This window comes from Melozone crissalis, unplaced genomic scaffold (genome assembly GCF_028551555.1).
Source record: "Melozone crissalis strain CALT ecotype California unplaced genomic scaffold, PUWL_Pcris_2 ptg000027l_1, whole genome shotgun sequence".
Lineage (NCBI taxonomy): Eukaryota > Metazoa > Chordata > Aves > Passeriformes > Passerellidae > Melozone > Melozone crissalis.
Window position 1 is genome coordinate 43,139,823 of NW_026535805.1, and position 23,363 is coordinate 43,163,185.

Consider the following 23,363-nt stretch of genomic DNA (forward strand, 5'->3'; position numbering starts at 1 on the left):
GCTGTACTCTGGTTTTACTGTGGTTTGTCACAGATGTGTTAACTTCTGTCTGCACACAGCTCTCTCGTATACCTTTCCACCAAGCACTGGAATTCATCCATGTACAGGTTGAATTTCAGATAACCTAGCTAGTAGAGGCCCTACTGTGCCTGAAGAAAAGTATGTTGTAGGTTGAATGCTTTATGGAAATTACAGTATCTAAATTTTTCCTTTAAAAACCTTCTTTATATTTTCATCTCCCAATTCTTCTTCATCTCTCCCTAATTATATGTATTAGAGCCTAGCGGGAAAAAATTGTCAATGAAACACTACTCTTCTGTTGTAACTAAACCTTTTAATACTGACTTTTATCTGAGGCATTGCTTTCTATATATGATGATGTGGCAGAACTGATGTCAAAACTGGGAGATTGTGCCTCCTTCACTACCATGCTACCATGACTGGTCAGAACTAGTCAAGTGGAGAAAGGACAAAGAAGGTCTCCAAATTGTGCTGAAAACACCATTCTTGCTGATGTTGCATTGCTTACAAGAAAACAGTTTTTACAAAGCCTAGGAAGAATTGTATTCCTAAGGGTGGACTTTGGGCTATACAGAATTGTTTTCCCTCTTTTCTGACTACATTAATTGACTAGGTATGCTTTGGGAGTGCTTGTTTTGATCAGTGCCTCAAATGAGCTAATGATGATGGTAAATAAACTTTTGGATCCTGACAAGAGTTAAAAATTCAGTGAGGCCAGTCCTTAAGAAGTACATTTCTTATATTCCTGCAAGTGCAGGCTTAGCCTTTGTGATGATTGCTTCACAGCCCTAACAATGCCTCCTGCAATGTGGAGGTTGAAGTGTTTCTTAAGCATTAAGCTTGATAAGTTGATGCTTAAGCATTAAACTTGAATAACTAAATGCCTGTAGGAGTTTCTGCTGTAATAATTACTACTTTTTCCATTGCATTCAAACGCTGTTGAGTATTTAAATTGGTCAAAAATGTTTATTTCTGGAATAATATTAGATAAATAGTGATTGTCATCTTTTGGATTTTGGAGCTGGGATATGAAAAGGTATGTGTTGTTTTCCAGTGCCTAAACCAAAACAGCTTTCATTTATTTATTTATTTTTATTTTTATTTTGTTCTTCTTAGCATTTTCACACCTAATTTTTAGCTTGCAGCCCTTTACAGATGACAAGTTTATAGGTAAGAGTGATGTGATTAACAGAATCTAGATCTAGTTAGATTTCCAAATGTCCCCCTGCACAAACTTATAGTGAAGCCAAGCTGCCATTCTATGAGATACTTCCTTAGATACAGAATTGTGTCATCATGTTCATATGGGACCACAGTGGGTGCCAAAAAACAGTACAAACACAGAAGTTTGTAGGTAAAAGCTGCACTGGAATTGCAAGGACAGTATGTAATTATGAGATCTTGTAGAAGGACTCGCCAACTGAAAGTGATTGGAAAATAAAATGACAGGCACATTTTAGTGTTGATAATGAGATATTAAAAAATGCACACTCCATAGAATCTAAATTTCACACACAGAATGATGGACTCAGTGGAAGCTTGCCATTGCCACTCTGCAGCAAAATTGCAGGGTTCATGAAAACATCAGCATAGAGCCCAGTGATGGTCAAAAGAAGAAAATAAAGTGTTAAGAATGGTTAAATAAGTTCAGTATAAATTAGGTAGTGGTGTTAAGCTGTTGAATAAATTATGACTCACCCATATTTTGATTACTGTGTGCCAACTCTGCTCTCATTATCTTCAAAGAATATATTGTTGTTAGAAAGAGCTTTAGAGAGAAGGATGAGCATGATCAAAGAACAGGAAATGGTTTTTATATGAGTTTGGCTGAAAAATCTGGGACTCTTCAAATTTGAGACAAAATTACTTTTGCATTTACATTTGGGATATATACTAGAGGTTTACAAAGTTGTGAATAATATACAAGGCTGGCTAGGATCAATTTGTCACTGATTTGGGTCATTAAATGAAGTCTGGTATAAACCATACAAGTGGAAATCTCTCTTAATGCTGTCAATAGTAAACCCATAGATTTTTCCAAATGGCACTGTGTTCACTAAAAGCTTGCATGGTTTTTGGGAGAAAATGGCCCAGTATATGGACAAGAAATACGTTAGGAATGGCTAAATACGTAGCAGTGTGTCCAGTTCAGGGAGTTCTGGCCCTGGATCTTAATTTGTGTCTGAATGTAGGTGCTTCATGAACAAGGATATGCTATTTTATTTGGAGAAGAAAATGACTACTTGTGTATCATCTTGGAACTATGTAGAACATTCTGAGACCAAGTCTGATTCCCTTGAGTAGCATTTGAATTACCTGAAATATTCAGCACTTCCCATTCTCATTCATTGTGTCAGTTCTAGTACAAATGAGACAGGATAGTTGTCTCCATAAGCCTGCTCTGTGCCAGCCCAATTCATCCCCTGGAAACAGTTTCTCTCTCTTCTCCATTAAAGAAAGTGAGCATCTTTCAGAAGTGCACTATATGGACATACAATTAAATTGTAATAAGTGGAAGGACATTTATGGTTGCGCAGACAGCTAATGTTTTCTGCTGAGAGTGATAATCTGAATTATTTTCAGCTAAAACAAAACTGTCAAAGCCATTCTTTCTAGGACTGCAAACTGAAGAGCAGTGCAGATGAAGTGCAGGATTCACTCTCGAAGACTTGTGTCTTATTAGGATAAGACCCCTCTGGTGAAAGCAATGGCTCAACAATCTGTTTTTTCTCAAGAAGTTTGTGTATTTGAGGAAAAGAACTACTTCAGATTCTTGCCTGACTTGTCAGCATTTTGAACTGCTGTTTTTACCTATATATACAATTGCCTTTTTCCATTTCCCATTTTAAATGTGAACAGATGTTATCAAATTAAAGCCTGATAATAATTTTTTAACTGAGTAGCACTTTTTTGCTTTATTTCATCCATAGTTATGAATATTTCATAGTTGTATTTGTACCAATTATGAATATAAAAATGATACTATATATATGAAATATTAGCTCTCTAATATCTGTCTTTTTAATTATTGTATTTTTCTTACCTTGGGAACCTTGTGCCTTATAACTTTTCATAAATTCTTATCTTTCCATGTTTCTCCATGTTTTCTAGGGGGTTTTTTTGTTACTTTTCTTCTTCTCATGGTTCTCCATGTCTTTTATCTTTCTATTTCCTGTGGATTTCTCCTTTTCTGATAGCTTCCTACTCCTACAGGGTGGAGATTACTAAAATGCATCTAGCAGAGGGGAAAAAAATTGAAGTAAATTAATTCCCAGCAGTATCCCAAGAAATGTAGCTTTCTGTCCTCTGACTCCGAGTGTATGAAGGTATCAACACACAGGAGAAGGACACACTTATATAGCCAGAGCTTTCCTGAGAATTGGATCTAAGTTATTTCCAAGTGAATCCATAACAACCCAGTTAGAATGAGGTGCAAATTTCGTTCAGTTCTTAGCATTGGCGCACAAATTTCTTAACTAGACTTTGAGAAACAAGGGACTTTCAGAGTTTGTGTATGTTATAGAACTGTATTGTGCTTCAAAGAAACCAGTCTGTCAGAAGGACTTTAACTATAATGTTTCTTTCTTACCAAGTTGTCTTCCATACCATGCAACCATTTAAGTAAAAAAAAAAAAAAAAAGATGATAATCCAAACTATTAAAGAATTAAAGATAGTTATATTGATGTTTGTTACTGGGAACAAGTGCCAGCTCTCTGAAAATGCCTGAAGAGTGGGTAGACATTGTCAAACAGTGCTCTGGTCAGAAAGGTCAATGGAAAAGGCACACTATGAAAGTAGGATTTCCAGACACTAAATTAATTTCCATCACGCTGTTGTTGGCCAAGGCAGGAGCAAGAGACAGAGAATGAAGTGGTTCTTGTAACTAAATTCCATTTGGGTGCAAATAAAATTAGAAGGAAAAAAAAGAAATTGGCTAGAAGTGCAGTCTTAGCAAGAATGTCTGGAGAAACTAGAAGAAGGATTATAGTCCAGTGCTATCAAAATATACATTCCCCACAGGCATCTTCTTTCTGCAGTCAAAGCACAATTTCAGGAACTCGCTGAAACACCACCAAGCAATTCTTTGTTATTAACGGCCCATTTGGGTGGGACAAGACACTGGATGTGAAGACAGTGTCTTCCTTTTCTTCATACATAGGAATTTCCTCGCTGCCTTGCAAGAAGGAAGAATGAAGTTAATGTCAACTGCATAAATCTCATGTCACAGCTGTTCATTTTGTTGCCACTGGGGAGTGCTGCACTATTTCTGTGTTTTCCTGTGCAACTGAGCTGCAGAACTTTACAGGAGACTACATTGTGACCCCCAGGAAGAAAACAAATTTTCTTAAAATTGGTTGATCACCTGTGTGCTGTGATGTCTAACCTGTCTGAAAGTAATGGCATTTTTTCAGAATTGAATAATGTTTGCACATTTAGCTGAGATAAAGCAGTATGCAGTTAAACATGTATTTTTCTGGTGTGCTATGAGCAGCAAATCCAAAGCAAGCCATGTATACGAATGGTATGGAACTGCACCACACTGACTAATAAATATTCCATTCAGTTGTCAAACCTTGTAGGAACTTCAACTAAATGAAAAAGGCAACGTGTCTTATATCTACACGCTTGCCACCGGGGGAATTCTGTAGAAATGAGTGTTGTAAACATTTTTTCTTTCATTTTGACAGGTAATATTTGAAGCTGAAGTCTCAGATGGAAGAAATGGCTACATTGCCATTGATGACATCCAGGTCTTGAGTTACCCTTGCGGTAAGTAATGATTAAGAGCTGCATTTTTCTCTGTCTTTTCAGGACATATGTGATATTGCTGTGGACTGCTCAGTTTTCATCACTTGGATCACTGATATTCTTTGTTCTTTCAATAGTATTTTTGTTGCAGCTTCCAGGAAGAAATGTGATTGCAATAGTGATTTACCTGGGTGAAATCTTTTTCTGCCAGAAGTAAATTATACAGGGATAAAAAAAAAAGGGCATTCTTCAAAGTCTTTTCACTCATACACAGTTGGTGTGTATAATCAAAATGTGTTTTAATGTTAATGTATATACTCACTGATTAAAGAAAACTGAATTGGCAGATGCTTGTAGGAGGTTTATCAGATTTTATACCCTTTTTCTTTTTTCTTTTTTTTTTCTAAACAGACAAAATAGATTAAAAAAAAAAAAAAGGCTTCTGGCTGTTGAACTACTGAGAGATTGCATGTTGTTTATTGTTTTGTGGACAGGCTTCAGGCATTTATGTTTGCCTTTCTCTGCTAATCCTGGAGAATAATTGCATACATGCAAACACAAGTTATGACAATGAGAATATTCTATGAATAAAAGGTTGTGAGGAAGAAATTGTTACTGTGCATTTCTAGCACTTGTTATCAAAATTTTTTTGCAATTTCTTTCTGTTTAACTCTTCTCATCTTCTCCTAGAAATACTCTCTCTAAAATATGATTTCATTCTAATGTACCACATGGCTAATAATTTAATTGCTTTCTGAAATGACCAGGACATAACAATATCCTGCTCCAACTTTGCAAAATTATGCCAAATAATAAAGTTCCAGTGGCAGCCTTGAATCATGTTTTCTTCTACTCCTTTTAAAATTATAACTCTTGGGATCTACCAAGCTTACAGGGTATTTGACTGAGTTACCTTTTTAATATTTCAGTCATCCCAGCTATCTGATGCCTGTACTCAGCAAAGCTCTGCTTGGATTCAATATCTGGCTTTCATATGTATTTTCCTTCTCTTCTTTGTGTTTTGTTTTGAAGTGCCAAAACAAAAGGCACTCGTGTACAGTCATCCCAGCACATTATCAGTATGTTATGGTATTCAGACAAGCTCTTTTTGTTACTGATGTTTAAACCCTGTTTGTTCCAATTAAATGTTTTTTCCTGTGCGTCATGTTTCTTTAGTAAGCACAAAGAAAGAACAGTTCAGCTACTGTTTTCTTTAGTTGTTCTTGAGAAAAGGGTGGGTGAGCTGTGTAACGAGCCCATTCCTCAAATGTTTCTGTTGGCTTTTGTAGGTCTAGTAAATCCTTCAGGTGGTTGTGCCACTGAGATTTCCTACAGCCTTTCTCAGTGTGAAAAATATATTTTTCAGCTCCTGAAATATTATATTCAATGCCACAATGGTTTTGTTTTCCAAAACTAGAGCTCTGAGTTGCATTGCAAATAACATGAGCAGTAACTATTTGCTTGAGCAGTATGCTGCTGCTAATTGGGTTTTTCTCAGTATGATGGATTTCATACATTCAAAAGTTTTTGGGATAATTCTTGTCAAGTGCTGCTGACATTTTGGCACCTGATCTCCTTCTTTTGACTTCTATTTTAAAAAGACTTTATTATAACACATGTATAACATAAAGTTAGTAGAATCTCCGGGGGAGAAGAGGAAAGACTGAAAACACTCCTTGAACACAGATGAGACAAATAATATTCTGTCTTCTGTTTCTTTTTTAGCCAAAAATTGTTAAAACATGGAGGTTGAGGGAGATAATAATATTTCTGGCACCTTTATTTTTTTATAATGACTTTTATTTGTAATTTTTGCTTTCCTCCTCTACAGATAAATCTCCACATTTTTTGAGGCTGGGGGATGTAGAGGTCAATGCAGGGCAGAATGCTACATTTCAGTGCATTGCTACGGGGAGAGATGCAGTGAATAACAAGTTATGGCTCCAGGTAAGGCTAACTCATGCAAGTCTGTTTGGCTAGAGGACAAGCTGCTTTCTGGAGATGAAATGTTTAAAATTCAAAGCCTTTTATTTTTCTGCATGTAAAATATGTAGTTTAAATGGAATTTTATGTCTCTTCAGTGGAGAAACTTGTAATCAGTTTTGCAACATTGTAAAGCTTTGATTAAAAATAAGAGCTGGTGTGGGTGCTGGGAAAAGGTTGGCCCTTAAAGGCATTGTGTTCTTTCTCTTTGTAAATCAACTCCTCCGTTTAAAAATGTATTATTATTAAATGCAGATAATTGGCATTTAGGATCTAGTAATGCACAGATGTAACACAGCTGTTGGGAATTTTGAGAACTTTTTAATCGCATAAATTACCTGTTCAAGTGGGTGGCTGGAGGGATGTGGCTGCACTTCTGTGTGCATATCAGTTTCACTCAGTGACATATTAATTGGAAGAGCCTAAAAGGACTGATGCACTTCCTTTTCCTCTGTCCCCATGATAGGAGGAGCTTTAACTTTTACCTGTTTATAATTGTGAATATTATGTATGTCAGAATTTAAGAGATTACTCTAACCAGAATATAACCCTTCTAACTATGAAAGAAGAAAAAAAAGTAATGAACACCACCATCCTCCAAAATACCCAGTCTCCTTTGTATTATGGCAATGGAGTACTTACACTTAAGACCGCTGGTTGAGTAACATAATGGCAAAGTTTCCAGTTGCTCTTAAAAAAATTAAATTTTGCCACTTAAAAAGGATTTAAAAAAATCACTTAAATGGTACATGTACAACTTCTGCGCATTCTTTAGTTTAAATGTAAATCTTAAGCACCAACATCCCTTTAGAATGTTTTCTAAATATATCCTCTAAAACTTTATATTCCTATAATATGTATTTCTGTTTATTTTCAGAACTAGAATCTATGTAATTTTTGGGAAACATACTTTTAAATTATCTATAATCAGAACTTTGAAATATGTATTTTTGATCAAATGTGTTTTGAAGTGAACTACAATCAGTTATTTCAGCTTGATTTCTGCTTTAATAGTGGAGCTGATGAACCTTGGCTAGCTGTTGCATATAGGCATGTGATAAGCTTGGAATTTTAAAGAGATTTTTAAAAAAGATGATTGAAAAATCTGATATGCAAATGATATTATCAGACAAATATGCTGCAACATTAACAAGGAACAGAAGTAGTAGCTGCATTGCATTTAGTGAAAAGGTATCGCAGCAGTAGGAATGATTTGTACTCCATGTCTTTGAGCAGTAATTTGTTTAAATTGAGTAAACATGTAATGCATTCATTCAGAAAAAGCAGCTTGGTTTCAGAGACTTGCCAAACAGAGCACACAAAGCACAAAAAAAAGTGAAACTGGCCTGGGTTTTGCTATATCCAAGGCAAGACAATAGCATGAGGAGCATTCCAGCAAACCTGTGAAGCGCCACTTGCAGTTGATTGTGGGTCAGAAAGACCCAGTAGAGACAGCCAGCTGGAAATCTTCCCTTTCACTCACTCCTTGGAGGCAGATAACACTGACAGATTATCCTTGCTAACTTTCACTCCCTGGAGAAGCCCAACTAGCAGCCAGATCTACTTGGAAAACATATGTTTTTTCCCCCCATATGCTTCATGGGTAGTTTATTTTTGTGTGTGTGTATGGATCACAGATAGGATAATTTCTCACTGTGTGATGGATGAAGTACTTTAGAGGTTATAACTCTGCTTGCCTGGGCTTGTGAAGTGCCCTGATACTCTTGAAGATACCTTGATACTTGAGCTTCTGTTCTCTTTCTTTGTCTCTTGTAAACAGTCATGGATTTTCACCAATTTAAGGGTGACTTTTTTTCACTCATCATTCCACCTTGCAATCCTACTTTCCCAATATGTGTGAATTGGCAACCTTCCCTAAATGGATAATTTTCTTTAGATTGCACTCTAAGTTACTGCTGTTGTACATAGCTAATAGTGAATTTACTCCTTGTCCTTAAAAACTGGCATGGATGTGTTTGGGCCTTGTGAAACACTGGAGTGTAACTTGGGAAAGGTTGGCTTTAACCTTTGACCATACTCAAGATTCATAAAGCCCGAATAGCCTGAAAGGAAGAACTGGCAGATCAAATCGAATGCCTAAGTAATTGTTTTTGAGAGTCTTGAGCTGAAGCATTCCAGGAATGTATTTTTCTCATAACAAGAAAGGCCATTATAAAAAAAAAAAAAAGACAAAGTGCAAAAATGAAAACTAAGTGGATGACGGTGGGGAAGAATACACTTGCCAAGCACATAGTTTTAGAGAAAATAGCTTTTGGTTATGTCCTTATTGAAAAAGAAAAACTATTTCCTTGAGGAGGAAGAAAAAAAGGAAAATAAAACAGCAAAAACACATTCTTTCATAAGGAAAAGTTTGAGGAGCAATCTGGGACATCAGGCTTTTTTTGCATCGGAGGAGATCTAAGATTTCATATGCTTGCATTGAAGTAGTAAATATGTCCAGGCAGAGATTTTGTTGAACCAGTGTTCTCTGGCTCTTGCAGCCTTCTGTTTTGAGAAGAATTCAGGTAAATTCTAAAGTAAATTGTAGAAAAAAATAGCAGCCATCCTGCTCTCTGTTCAAAGTCCTGCAGTCCCATGGCTGCTTTGGCAGGGCTTGGTCTGAGCTGCTTCAGAATCAGCTTCACCCTCTTGATCCCTCTCTGCACTGATCTGGGGCTTTTGCAGCTCTCCAGTAAGTCAGTTCAGGAAAGTGATCTGACTGAAAAAGGTTTTGACTCCAATTGGATTTTTGTTGTTGGGGGAAGGGAAGTTGTGGATTTTTTTGGTTTGGATTTTGTTGATTTGTACAAGTTTTTTCTGGTTTTGTGGTTTTGTTTTTGTTTTATTTTGTTTACTTGGTTTTTTTTTTTTTTTTTTGTTTTTCGTGTGTGTCTTTTTCCCCAGCTTGATTCATGTCTAAGTTGCCCATATGAATAATGCCAGCAGGTGGAAAAAGATTGGGATGTTTGATTAGAAGCAGGGAAGAGGGAAAGACTGTAACCCCATGATATAAAAGTGGAAATTATGGCAGCATGTCTCCTTGTAGACCTATGTAAAATTCAATTTTGTTTTAGTTACTGGGCCCTGATCATATACTAGATGTTCTATCTGCAAGTACATTTCCATGCTTATGTTTTTCCCAGTGTATATAATTAAGTGCACATATCTTTATGTGCCTAAAAATAAAAATGGACAAAAATAGGTACAGCATTTCAATACAGGGTTTCCTGTGTGTTTACTGCTGTAATGACAGTATTTTCATCAACACATCATTTTCTATAAATGTATGTCTGTAAACATTTCAGACAAATAGGGATTAACATTGAATTGAACTTCTCCTGACTTTCATGGCTGCAGATTCTGCTCTTGTTTGTTTGGTTTTGGATTGTACCTGGTCTCTTATCCCCTTTGATATCCCTTTCCTGCCACCTCTGTATTTTGCAGCCTCAGTGGACCAATGTTTGGGGCAGCCAAAGCTCTGTCATTGAAGTAAGCAGTAAAGATAACAGAAGTTTTCAAAAGTTGAAGCTGCATTAATACAGAATAAATATTTGCACAGATAAAAAGATTTAACTGGTTGAACAAGATGATCTGAAACACACCTTTGTGACAGTGTGAATAGTAGGTGTGGGAGCAGGACAGAAATGCAGCTCAGATTCTTTTGTTCTTCACCTTTTCAACTTGATCTGCTATCAAACCTTTTACGGTTATGTGCTGAAGGAGTCTCTTTATGACCTGCAATTATTAGCAAATTCTGAAAGGCTTTCAAAGTCCTTAGTTTTTGTTTAAATGTTAAACAACATTGATGCTGTTTCTGAACTGCATTCAGTCATTCACAGTGCTTAGTATCTTTTTTTACTTGTCGTTCCCTTCAGAATGTAATGCTGGGAGGCTTTTTTTTCAGTATTTTCCAACTTCTCCTTAAATTTCCACTGTAATATATCACACGCCAACAGCTGTAGTTTGGTTTTACTGTCCACACTGAAGCAGATGAGTTGTGTCACAGGAGTTCCTAAACCCAAGGTGGTAACCTAGGTGGTTTTCCACCTGTTATGCTTTGGTATGCTCTGATTTCTAAGCTTTAGGAATTAGCAGAATTTCTTGCTGAAAAATGCTTTCCTGTAGGTGGTGACCATAAGTGTGTGTGTAGTCTAAAATAAATGAATATAGTGTGTATAGATAGATATAATAATTAACTGGTTCTTGCCCACTTACTGCTGATTTTCTTTCTTTCTAAAGCCTATGAATTTTCTTTCTTTGAAAGATGCTTAAAGAATAAGGAGTTTTTCTTTTATTAACATTTGATGCACCTTGCTGCTTTGTGCACATTGATTTGCTAAATTACTGTAAGAAGTATCCCTGTTTTATTATATTTATTTCCCTATGAAATGTCATGCATTCCACAGGAGTTGTGTCAGTAAATAAGCTTGCAAACAAGTTGCTTCTGCATGGTAATCCTATGCTCAGAATGGATGTGTTATGTATTAAATTTTTGAAAGAATACTGCACACAGGGCATTCTAAACATGGAAATGCAAGAGTGGGATGGGGGCTCTGCTTGCTTATTTCATGTGATGATTTCTGTATAAAGAAAGCTTCATTTCTTTGCAAATACAGTAGAGAAATATAATTGACTGGGTAGTTTAAATAACATTTGGGTACACCAAGACTCCAGAAAGCAGTGTGTGTGTTGTCCAGCGTTTGTTTAGTCGATCTAATTGGGATATCAGAGCAATAGGGTTTTTTGCATAATCGGGCTGTGTTTAACAGCTTCCTGAGCTGGGAACCATTGTGGCTCCCAGAAGCCCAATACGATTTTCAGTGTCTTATCGATGTCCGGTTCAGCTGGACACTTGCACAGCGCAGCGTACAGAGCTTTTTGCTGGAACATCTGTTAAACCATATGTCTTGGCACCTGGTTCAGATGGCGATAACTGAGGCACTAATGAGTCCATCCATCATTGCTGAGCTTTGCATTAACACAGCATTGGATTAGGGAAAGCGGCTTGTTCTGGCTTTGCAGTCAGATGCGCTTTGCCACGCTCTGCGGTGATACCATTTGCCTTGGCGAATCTGAAATTCAAAGGGGCTCCGGCTGCATGCATTTAAAGGTTTAATATGCGCCTTGTAATCCTGGGCAGATTTGCCATCTGAGCGGTGGCGAGCGGGCCAATCTGTCAGCAATAGCTGTGGGTGCTGGCTAACCGCCCTCCACGCGCGCTGCCAAGGCTGGCGCCGCAGCCCCGCGCTCGCCCGTGGAGAGGCTCGTCAGCGTTAATACGGTCTGATGCAGCCCCTGTCTCTGCCAGGGGAAAGTGTCTTTCCTCGTGGAATAACAGATAATTAAAGCAATTGCCTGAGAGTAATAATTGAAAAAGTGAAATTAAACAGCATTATGGAAAATAAAATGCAAATTGCTGCAAAAACAATGGAGTCGGGCTGACCTCCCAGCGGTACCAACTGTTATTGGAGGATGAGCGAGCGTCTGTTCGGGCTCAAACAACTGGCTGTGTCCCACTCCTTTTGTAGAGGAAACTGCCATAATCCCCCAATGCCCTGTTCACCATCATCTTGGGTTTTGGTGCTGATTGCCACAGAATAGGATGTGATATTTAGCATTCATTTTTCATGCTAGGTACTGCATATATGCGCTCTTTAACAAGTCTTTGGACTGGGCATATGCAGATGGTATCCTGTGATGATGCATTGTGCACGACCAACATAATATTCCAGGAATTTAGATTAGAAAGGCTGTATAAGAATTCATGCCTCTGGCAAAGGATTGAGGGACAAAACATTAACTATTTTGTTTTGCTTTCTGGAAGGGCTATTTCCCTTCAAAGAAGAAAAGTTGTGCAACAGAAGTCTTTTCCTCCTGCTGGTCCCAGGTGAAGACATGGATTAGTATTCAGCAGGAGGGTTGAGGTGTGGGCTGTGGGTCTTTGGGGTAAACTATTTAGCTAACCTAACAGTGAATGTTAGGAGGCTTGCTTTTGGTCTCAGAAAAAATGCATTTCTAATAGGAGAGTCATGTCCAATTTAACTTTGTTTTACATTGTATGCATGTTGCTTTCTGTGAGTTTTCTAATGTAACTTTGCCTTTTGAGATACCATTGCATTTTGATACAGTTAATTAACTGGTTAAGATAGCCTTTTTTAGCTTGATGATAAAACATTTGCTGTTACAGTGCACTTGCCTATTCACTGTGTTCATTGGAAGAATGTTTTCTGTTGGTTTGCACAAATTTTATGATCCCTGAAAGCTAAGCAGGGCATAGTATACTCTGAATGTTAGAAAAGCTTTGTTATTTTGCTTTTTTATTCAGTGCTGCCTAGAGAGAGTTCAGAGAAGATGCCTTGCTAGCATCTGCAGGGTTTCAGCCGTGGAACTGTGATGGAGAGTTTTGATCTCCTTTTTGGTTTTGGTCAACTGTCAAATTTGATGCTTTTTGGTTTTGAACAGAAATAAGTCAGTCAGGCCTGCTGCCCTAAGGAGGAGTGGGGCTATGATGCTCTGTGGAGGTTGCAGGAAGAGAGAGGCCCTATGGCTCTGGTTTTGCTCTTCTCCCTGGGGGGCAGTGGGTGAGCCTCTGGGGAGACAGAAGACTTTTTTGGATTATCAGCATCATCTGCCTAAAGCAAGTACTAATCTGCACAGCAAACTGGGCTGTTTGTGCCAAACCTCCTTTCCTCAGCCAGTAAAATCCTGCTCAAGTCTACTTCACCTTACCTTTATCTTGATTACTGACAGTGGCTAAGCAGGATATAAATTCTTTTTTTTTTTTTTTCCCTGTGCTTGAGTCTCGCACAGAAGCTTCACTTTCTTCATTTGTTTCATATCGGTTGCTTTTACTTACGGGAAATATGTTTTTGAAAGGAAGAGACAGTGTAGGGAAGCATAGAGTACTCTTTTGCAATGACTTGTCTATTCTACCTTCACTTTCACCTCATCATGTTTATGGTGTGTGATAGACATTCTTGTTTCCCAAACCTTTTTTCCAAAGTTGTATGAAAAGCAGCCTTGAAGTAATCTATTAGGCTCCTTGTAAATTACTTGACTTGTAGTTTATTCTGTATTGCACACTCCTGACTCAGCCATGGTTATACAGAATATTCTACCCATGAAAATTTAAAGTATTCATAACTTGTTTGTTTCACAAAGGTTTTTTTTCCCCCCCTCTATTTTCTTCCTCCTCTGTTCACCTTTGATGCTATCTATGTCATTTAACCCTTAATCAACCATTCTCCCTCTCTCCTGCCTCAATTTATCAGCTTCATGGATAAATACGGCAGTTTCCCCTAGATGCCCGGTCATCCTGGGTTTCAACAACATGAAATACTGTAATCCTCCTGGTCTTAATTTAATTCTGCCCCAGTTAGCTAAGTCCTCTGGTCTGCATAGCTACCAGTCATTTAGTTTACACAGCAGCCTTTGGAGTTGCCCTCCCTGTAGGTCTTCCCTGGGGTCCTGTGGTGGCTGGAGCATCTGGTGCTGGGAGCTGTGCTGCTGATTGTGGCCTTGGTGGTGGCTCCTCCTCTCCTGCCACTTTGTACTTTACAGGCAGAACGGCTGCAGTGGAAGTTTGGTCCTTCCTTGGGTGTAGTTGGTAGTCACTCCTCAGTCAGCCAGTGGCTGAAGCACCCATGCATGTGAGACACCTGAAATAAAGGTGATGTACACAAAAAGATGTTATTATAAATTCCTTGGCCATTCTGTCCTGGGACTCTTGTCTGTTATCACCTGCATCCAGGTTGTCTTCTCCTCAGTAGTGTGATGTGTGGTAGGTAGCCTAATACCCCAGCTATTCTCAAATAGCTGCAGGACTTAATGAATTACAGAAGAATAAGAGCAGCTGGTAGGCTTGGATGCCTTTAGAAAAGAGTAAAGCGGTGGGCTGAGAAATTTTTGAGGAACTATTTTGTGGTGTGTCAGCCCTGAGTGGTGGGTTCTTCTGCAAATTTTTTCCTTCATGGTCTTCTAACTAAGCAGATTTTTTTATTTTGTGCTGCAGGATAAATACTGTAGCTCACTGTGCACTGCTCAAGATGACATAGACCTTAAATCACTGTGTCAGGAGTCCATACTTTTGTGAGTTATGAGTTTTTAGTTGCTTGTTGTTATTTTTTTAAATCAAGAACACTGCATTTCAGAACCAAGGCTTTCTGAAAAGCTCCATTTAAAAAAAAAATATATATATACTTTTTTTTTGAATGTTCAACATGGGTTCAATTAGGCTCAAACTAAGAGGCTTTAAAATGCTCAGAGAAAGTGAGTCTGGCTTTTGTTTGTGTGGTGGCACGACCAGGGACACGGTACTATGAATTTTGCTAGTTTGCCTCGGGTGGCTCTCATTATAACGAAATAAATTTTAAGTGCTACCTCTAAAGGGCCAGATGTCTCTCAATTATATTATTTCATCAGAGCCCTTGATTTCTTCAGTAGGAGGGTCAGTTCAGCGTGCTAGAAATTTCAGCTACTTCAGAGGAGACAAGTTTGAGCAACAGCAGTGCATGATATCAAGACATTTTAAGTAATTGTGGACTTTTCTGTACTGCAGTGCAGCATGCAGGATAAATCTTGGCTTGTCACATTTGTTCATGATCTTCAGTGTATGTTTGCATGGGAAAAGTTGTGAAGCTTTTCTTGCTAATAAATGAATACACAGTTCATTGGGGAGTAGAACCTTATTCTGGTTTGCTATGCATGTAGGAGACCAGAAAGTTAAAGCAAATCCTACTAATTTCCTACCTAAAATATTTAATGCTTCCCCTTTATAATCAATTTTAAAAAATTGTTAGTTCACCGTCTTTTATTCTTAAAAGATAGGGCTATTTAAGCATATTACTTAAGCTATATTTCTAATTTATGATCGTCTTGAAAAAAATTTCTTAGGCTAAATTTTGTACTTATAAATAAAATTGGAAAAATAATCCCACTTTGTTCAGTAATTAAATCCTTTGTGGGGAAAAAATTAAAATTTTATTCATAATTTCCCATAATAAATGTCTTGCTTTCCTCGTATGTTAATAAATTTCAAAATGCCAAGAATATATTGAGACATTTGTGTAAAAAGAAGAAAATATGATAATAACAATAGCAACTGCAACAACAGCAACAATAATAATGTAGAAATGGTTTTAGCTTTTTCTCCATTTGGAAATTGTATCTTAAATTCTCTAAAAGAATATGTATGTCTGTGGAAGAGTGACAGACAGGTGCATATAAAATAAAATTTAAGCACTGTGGTTATTTGTGTCTTTACTCCTCTTTTTTTTTTTTTTTTTTGAAAATATGATCTGGCAGAGATTGTGCATTATTGCTGGCATTCAAACTATCCACAGTCAGCCCTCTTTGTTTTTTTCCTCCATCAAAAAGAGACATTTCTTCCTTTACATAACGAGTAAACCCGGGAATGTTTTGGATCATGCTGTTTACAAATGCCCCTTTGCTCAAGGCGGCAGAGGTTTAATGCCCTGGGCTGATGGGGTTATCTTTCCAGCCCTTGTACTGCTGGTGTAGTTCTGATTGCAGCTTTGGGGGACTGGGTTGCTCAGACAAACTGTGGACCTGTGCCCCACTTACCACACATAACTTGCCCTCTCCTCTGCTGCCAGTGGCCGTGCAGTGAATCTGATCACAAGCTGATCCATTTAGTGATGATAATATACGGGGAGGGAGAGATTTCTCAGGAAGATTTTTCATATTCCAGGTTGGCTTTTGTAGGCAAGCACAGGAGGGAAGGTGAGGAGGGAGCAAGTGCAGGGCAGCTGATGGGGCACTGCTGCCAGAGTAACGCGGATGTCACTGCAGCCAAAGCGTTGACATCCTCTGATCTCTGGAGGCATCCCGCCGAGAGCCCGAGAAGGCAACCAGAGTTGACTCTAATTATTAGCAGCAGAGAGGGCTTATTTTAAGGTGTTTACAGTAAGAAAAGGATGGGGATGTGTAAGGTTGAACTGTCCAGGCTTATAAAAATCACTGGTGTGAAAAAAAAGGGTTCTGGAAAATTTAGAGGGAACATCGCTGCAAACAGGTGTCTCATTGCTATTTCACCAAAAAAAGCAAAGTTCACAAATTTTCAACCTGAAAAGTTAAGGGAGAAAGGCTGATAAGTTTTTAATTTATATAAGATATGCACTTAAATTGTACCAATTAAATAAGCCTTTGCAGTTTAGATTGTTTTTGTTCCACTCAGGTTCTAAAAGATCCATTAAAATGGCATTTCACATTTACTAAATGCTTAATTTCTTTCATAAGGCAAAAGAGAGATATTTAAGACTAATTTTTGTTAATTTACTCAATATTGTTTTTATGCTGTGTAGGCTTTGCTGTTGACTTTATTTAAAATATAGATGATCTAATTTCAGTGCCTGAAAAAAGTTTAATGAAATCATGTTCCTATCAAATTAAAAATAACCGTGAAGTCAGAGCGATTTATTTAAGATTGTAATTTTAAATGCCTGGAATGCCAGAATTAGGGAGGTTTTTTCACAGACTAATATTTCTTTTAATCAAGTGTTTAGAGAGAGTAGTCCTTTGTAAAGCCCAGAGTTATTTTCACAAAGAAAAACTGCCTGGTGGTGACCTCTCTTAAATGAGCAATTCAGGGTTATCAAATCAGACAGCAAGAGACTGGAGGAACCAAGGATCACACAGGGTACAGCCATTACCCATTAGTATAACTCCACATTAATTTTAAATTGAATTTTTAAAACTTAATTGAGCAGCATTTTCAAGATCTGTTCAGTGTGAGCAAGACGTAAATTGAAACAGTATGTACCAGGAACCCTTAATAAGCAGAGAGCACTGCTGCCTTTCTTTCCTCTCCTTTAAAATCAGTAGTAATGTTCTGACATTAAAAAGAAGAATTTAATTAAGAGATCATGACAGTGCATCTGAACTCTGACTGGCTAATGGGTTTCCAGTGTAAGGCATATTCACTGAAATGAATGCAGGGCTTTTTCTTTAACATTCATTTTTAGATGAGAACTCTCTTCTGTTTGAACTTTCCATCATTTTAATGATGGAGAAATATTCTAATGGATAATCTATACATGAAGGACTTTGAAAATGTGGTTGTGCCGTTGTTTCCCAAGAAACAAATTCTGATTGAGAGAAATTAGAGCAACTGCTCCAAGTCTTGTAAGATAATATGGCAGGAAGTCACTGATATAAATAAAGAAAATCTAAGGTGTTCTAGAACTGTAAAGCTTGTCAAATTTTATTTTAATTAATTTCTCTGGAAGTGAATTAATTTTTCATTTTAAGTAGAAGCCAAATTCAGTTTGTTTCTCAACTTGAAACATGCAGATGAGCTTAAGTAAGCAAGTTCTGATCTTCAGAGTGTAAATTATTATATATAGTGTAGCTTGGATGTGCTCCTCTGATGCAGACTAAGCGTTTGGCATTCCAATTTAAAGAGCTGAACTCACTGAAACGGAGTCCTTAATTTTAGAGACCTCCCTAATATGTATTTTCCCTTCATAGCAGAGCAAAAATGACTGCATTACATGGTTTGCTTGTCAAGTCTGCTATCATATAAGGTTTAAAGATACACCTTTGGTTTATTATAGGCTGCTTGGTATTTTTGACAATAATATGGCAAGTTTGTGTTTAGGGGGGAATTTGACTTCCTTCTGCTGGGTGGCTATGATGTGGCAAGGCCATCAGGGCACAGGATGAGCCTGAGAGGAGGAAAGTACCATGAGATTTGTTTATTTTGGTTATTTCAAGGCACTAGATCCAAGGTTTATATTAAAAATTAAGTAAATTAAAAACAAATAAAATTTCTGACAGTCCAAACCTTTTGTTGGTACTGGGGAGGAGGGGCGGGCAGGGTTGAGGTGGGGAGGAGAGTGGAGAGTGCAAGGCTTGAAAATCCTGCTTTCAAATTTAGTATTTTCTATCAAAAGAAGCCATCTAGTTGTACAGGAAGGTGCACTTCTCACAAAATAATTTTACTGTTGTTTAGCTATCACTGAAATAAAGCCTTTAACATCATCCCCCATTTGCTTGACATTGAAATTTAATAATTTCGTTGATTCCTGAAGTTCAATAAGGCTTTTCTTGTGTAGGAGTATCTGCAGGCATCAGAAAAGGTCCTTAATTTTTCCAAATCGGAGTCAGGTACCCACAGAGCTGAGGATGGAGCCTGTGCCTGTCACTGCTGGTGGCACCACTGTTGGTCTAGGTGTCCTAGAGCACAACATCCATTGCTTTTGCTCTGGGAACGCCTTCTCAGAAACCACTCCTGTGATAACCAGGCTTGTGGCTGTTATGAGATGATGACAGTTCTAGGGAGGAGCAATAAGAGTACCTTTTGGAAGTGTCTTGTATGCCTTTTTATTCTGGAAATCTGTTTTTGCTCTTGGTACCTTGTGGCTCTTTCTGGCCCAGCCCTGCAGACAGAGCTCACACCTGAGGAAATGGCAGAGAGGGTGGCTGGGTGTGGGAAACTGGATGGTGTCTTCCTGCAGTGAGAAAATCCCACCAATAAACCTGCAGCTGGCAAAGATAATGGCATGGTCTTTGTACTGGCATGTGAGTGACTGAAATCTGCCTGCTTGGTATAAATAGAATTAATCCATTTAAACATGTTAATAGTTAGACTGAATGCTTGTTTCAGTGGTGAAGGACTGCTGGTTAATCTACCACAAAACTGTTTAAAGTGACTAGCCTATGCTGGGATGACAAAGGGTAGATGTAAAGTGTTAGGAAGTAGTACTGCCTGTGACAAGAGGCTGCCTGATATACACATGCAGCATTAAATCATCTCCTTTTTCTGCCCTTTGTATTTTGCCACAGGCTTTCAGGTTGTTAAATTCTGTGTCTCAGCAGTAGTGCTTCTGGTGTTAGAAAGCTTGGAATTTAAAACCTCAATGAAGTTTCTCATTCAAGGGGTCACACTTGGCTATGTGCTGAGCAGAATGAGTGGTTACAAGCAAATGCTGCCATCTTTCTAGGAGCTGAGCAATGCTGAGTGCTCAGAAACTCTACCCTGGTCAGGAAATAACATGCAGTTGATCCATGGGAGAGAGCAGTGACATTGTTTGTTCTCTTTGTGCATATTTCTGGGTGTTTTTAATGATGACTTTTGGTGGAGGGTCTGTTTTTCAATTGAAATCAAAATTGAGCATTTAATGTGAATGGTAATAAGGAAAAATGATCCCACAAGAGCTCAAACTGTTTCTATCTTACTGACCTGTCACCTGGTCCCACAGCTCCAGACAGATTAAATTTTTCAGTGATTTGTGGTAGCTATGCTTTTTTAAGAACTCTCTAAGCTTCTTCCTTTAAATTGGATCTGTATTATTCCTCTTTTAGTGCCTTCCTGCCCTCCACTTTTTATTTCAGCTAGCTCTAGATGGATAGGTGGTGCTTAGTATAACAAAGCTAAAATTTTAGAAGGTATTGAACTTGGACAGATAAAAGGTAGCATTAAAAAGGAAACATTGGTTGGTTGGTGAAAAAAAGAGCTGTGGCAGACCTTTGAAATCCCTCAATGCCAGGTTTGTTTAAATATATCTTACAATACACTCAGTGGATGTGTTGTAAATCTGCTTAAAGTTGAATGCATTTTCTTAGGAGTACAACTGCTACTGCTGGGCTGTCCGAGGATGATTCCAGCTGTAAGGCAGTTGCAATTGAGCATGTCATGATCCTGTTTTTGTGCCAGTGCAAAATCCTCATGGTACTTTTCACTGCTAACTTGATTTTGAGATGATATTGAGTAAACAGTATTGAGTACTGTTTGTTTCTTGATGGGACCTCAGTACTGAGCTCTTCTTCCATGGAATTGCATGGTAGCATGGCCTGAGTGCATTTGGGTTGTGGTTCTGTTTTTTGAGTCTTCTTTGTATGATGATAATGATAAATGTCTTTTATATCTTTTGAGTTAACTCTGCCTTGGTTACTCTTATTTTCAGAGAAGAAATGGGGAAGATATTCCAGTTGCTCAGACTAAAAATATCAATCACAGAAGATTTGCAGCTACCTTTAAGTTGCAAGAGGTGACAAAAACCGACCAGGATTTATACCGCTGTGTAACTCAGTCAGAGAGAGGCTCTGGAGTCTCAAACTTTGCTCAACTTATTGTTCGAGGTAAAGTTTTATTTATTTTCATTTTATCCAGTTAAATGCTTTAAATACCAGTGCTTTTTGCTTACACTTTTTATTTAGCCTATATGTGCCTTGATCTGAAACGATCACACAAAGATAGCCCTGTGAAACTCGCATAAGTTGAAAGACTGGTTTGCAAACCTTCTTAAAATTGCTTTCCATGGAATGCACCTGTGTGAAACCCTGATCCCACAGTGTGTGGAATGTGCTTGCATGCTTTTCTGGGAATGCTATTTGTTGAACTTAAGGTGCAAATCAGCTTCCACCTATAACTAGTTACCATTCCCTTTTAAAATCTGTTGCCTTGAGCACACTGGTAGTAGAGCAAATAATACATTGGTCTGTTACCTGGGAGACAGGTAGATTAAAAGAGTTGTAAACTTTCACCTACCCAAAGACTACTGGGAGCATTGTAGAGATGTTCCGTGATGATTTTCAGTACAGAAGTAAATGAAAGAAAAGAAAACTTGCTTTTCCCCCTTGAAATACTTTTTTGGTTGAAATTCATTCAAAAGACAGCTGGTGTACAACCATAGCTCATTTGTGGTGTGATCAAGTTGGAGATTTTTCTTTTTTCCATCTTTTGCTCTGGAAACATGTTATCTTGACTGGCTAAGGATGTGGTTGAACATAGAAGCTCAGTTTTCACTTCCAAAATTGTGTCTTCTATGGCCTGGAATAAGCTATTGAACTGCTTCTTACCTAACTATGTTACCTTCAAAACTTCGTTAATCATTCTTAGTTGTGATGAAATTTACAGTTTTTTAACTGGAAAAAAGAAGAGGTGTACAGAAATAATTTCTAGGGCTGCTGTCTGGTGGAGGGGCTGTTTTGGCCAGGTGGGTGCAGGGTCCAACACACGGTGGGCTCTTGCTTGGTTCGTTGGTGAAGCAATGGGATGTTTGCTCAGTTTGGCACCTTGTAGTCAGACACTGCATCTGGAACAGGGACAGGCAAGCAAGTTTGTCCTCAGCTTGTAGAAATTAAAGCTGGGTAGGAAATGCCCTGACCTATTTTTTGTCTGGTATTTGCTGGCAGAGGTATTTTCCCTGGGAGGCTGTTTGATTGAGGTCAACCAGGTTTTATGACTGCTATAAAACGTCAATAAAAATGGGCCTTGCTGACTATACAAAGATTTAGACAACATGTTAAGAGCTTCTTTTTATTCTGTTGGATGCACCTTTTGTCTAGGAAACCCAAAGATGGTCTTCATCCTAATAAATTGAAATAAGTCCTGTTGAGGCACAAAAACAGACTATTGTTGTTAGAAAGGCTAGGCAAATCAGTGTATTTATCCAATAAATTAAGTTTTCTATTTTTTTTTCTAGTATAAAAACACAGTAAAATGGTATTAAGAATACTATTTGTCTCAAATAAATAAATTAAAAAAACCCAACAAGAATATAAAATTTCATAGTTCCGACTTTTAAAATGCATCATACTGTCCTGCTGAAAATATTAGGTAATTTCATAACACCATATTTATGGCTTAAATCATAAATTTGGTATTTGGCTATATATATATAGCAGCTATAGAGGTTTTTCTATTTTAAGGTTAATATTACTTTTTGTGTGCTTTTTATTGAAACTCCAAGAATCTTAACTATTTTCTTTTTTAAATACACATGTACACACACATATATACATATATATAAACAAAAAAATATTTAAAAATGCCCTAAAAGATAAACCTTCCAAAACCATTTTCATCTATTTGACATCATGGTAGAGAACAAAGATATATGTTTTATAGTTGGATTTATTGCTTGCTGATGTATTTGAAAAGCAATATACAGTAATATATTTTCTTGTTTGTCTGGATAACCGCTAAATAAATCTTGTTAGCCAAAAAAGCATACCCATACCCTTAGGGATCAGCTACCCTGGTGTTAAAACTGTGCTGAAAATTAACCATAATGACAGGTCCTATATCTCAGTGGCACTTTAAAGCTGACATCCTGCTACATGGATACAAAAGATGATAATTTTAGAGGAAATTTTTGGGCCACTGATATGAATTGCCTTTAATAAGAGCTGGCATAGTATTGCCCGTTGTCAAAGATGACCCAGGGGGAAGAATTTATTAGTGCATTTCCTTCTAAACTGGAAGTGACAGGGCATGCTTGGGGCCCTTTTGTTGCTGTTTGTAACAAATGAAAATTTCACTGCAGAATTCTCATACTGAAGAGTATTGATCTGTGTGTTCTCACAGCCAGAGGAGGGGAAAAAAACGATGAAACGCAATTTACTTTGTCATGGCTTTAGTATTGCTTCCAGATAATTCTGAGTAACGATAAGGTCTTTGGTTTGTAGAAGCCAAACTTTATTGACAACACTGTTTATTAGAGAGTGAGGGATGAGGAACAGGAGTTGTTGCACAGTACCTCAAAACCTTTGCATTCCTGGCCAAGATATGGATATATCTTGGGATATATCCATACATCTATACAGACATGTGATACCGTAATGCAGGTATAGAGGCATCTGATAT

At 37.7% G+C, this 23,363-nt stretch overlaps 1 protein-coding gene across 5 annotated transcripts in view; it reads left to right on the top strand.

Moving 5' to 3' along the window:
* PTPRK (protein tyrosine phosphatase receptor type K) overlaps positions 1-23,363 on the top strand; it is a 296,457-nt gene that overhangs the window by 84,401 nt on the left and 188,693 nt on the right. For all 5 annotated transcript variants that reach the window (XM_054279018.1, XM_054279017.1, XM_054279019.1 and 2 more), the window contains exons 3-5: positions 4,711-4,792; positions 6,603-6,718; positions 20,680-20,854. In XM_054279018.1, the coding sequence (XP_054134993.1) occupies positions 4,711-4,792; positions 6,603-6,718; positions 20,680-20,854 (373 nt within the window). The remainder of the gene's footprint in view (positions 1-4,710; positions 4,793-6,602; positions 6,719-20,679; positions 20,855-23,363) is intronic.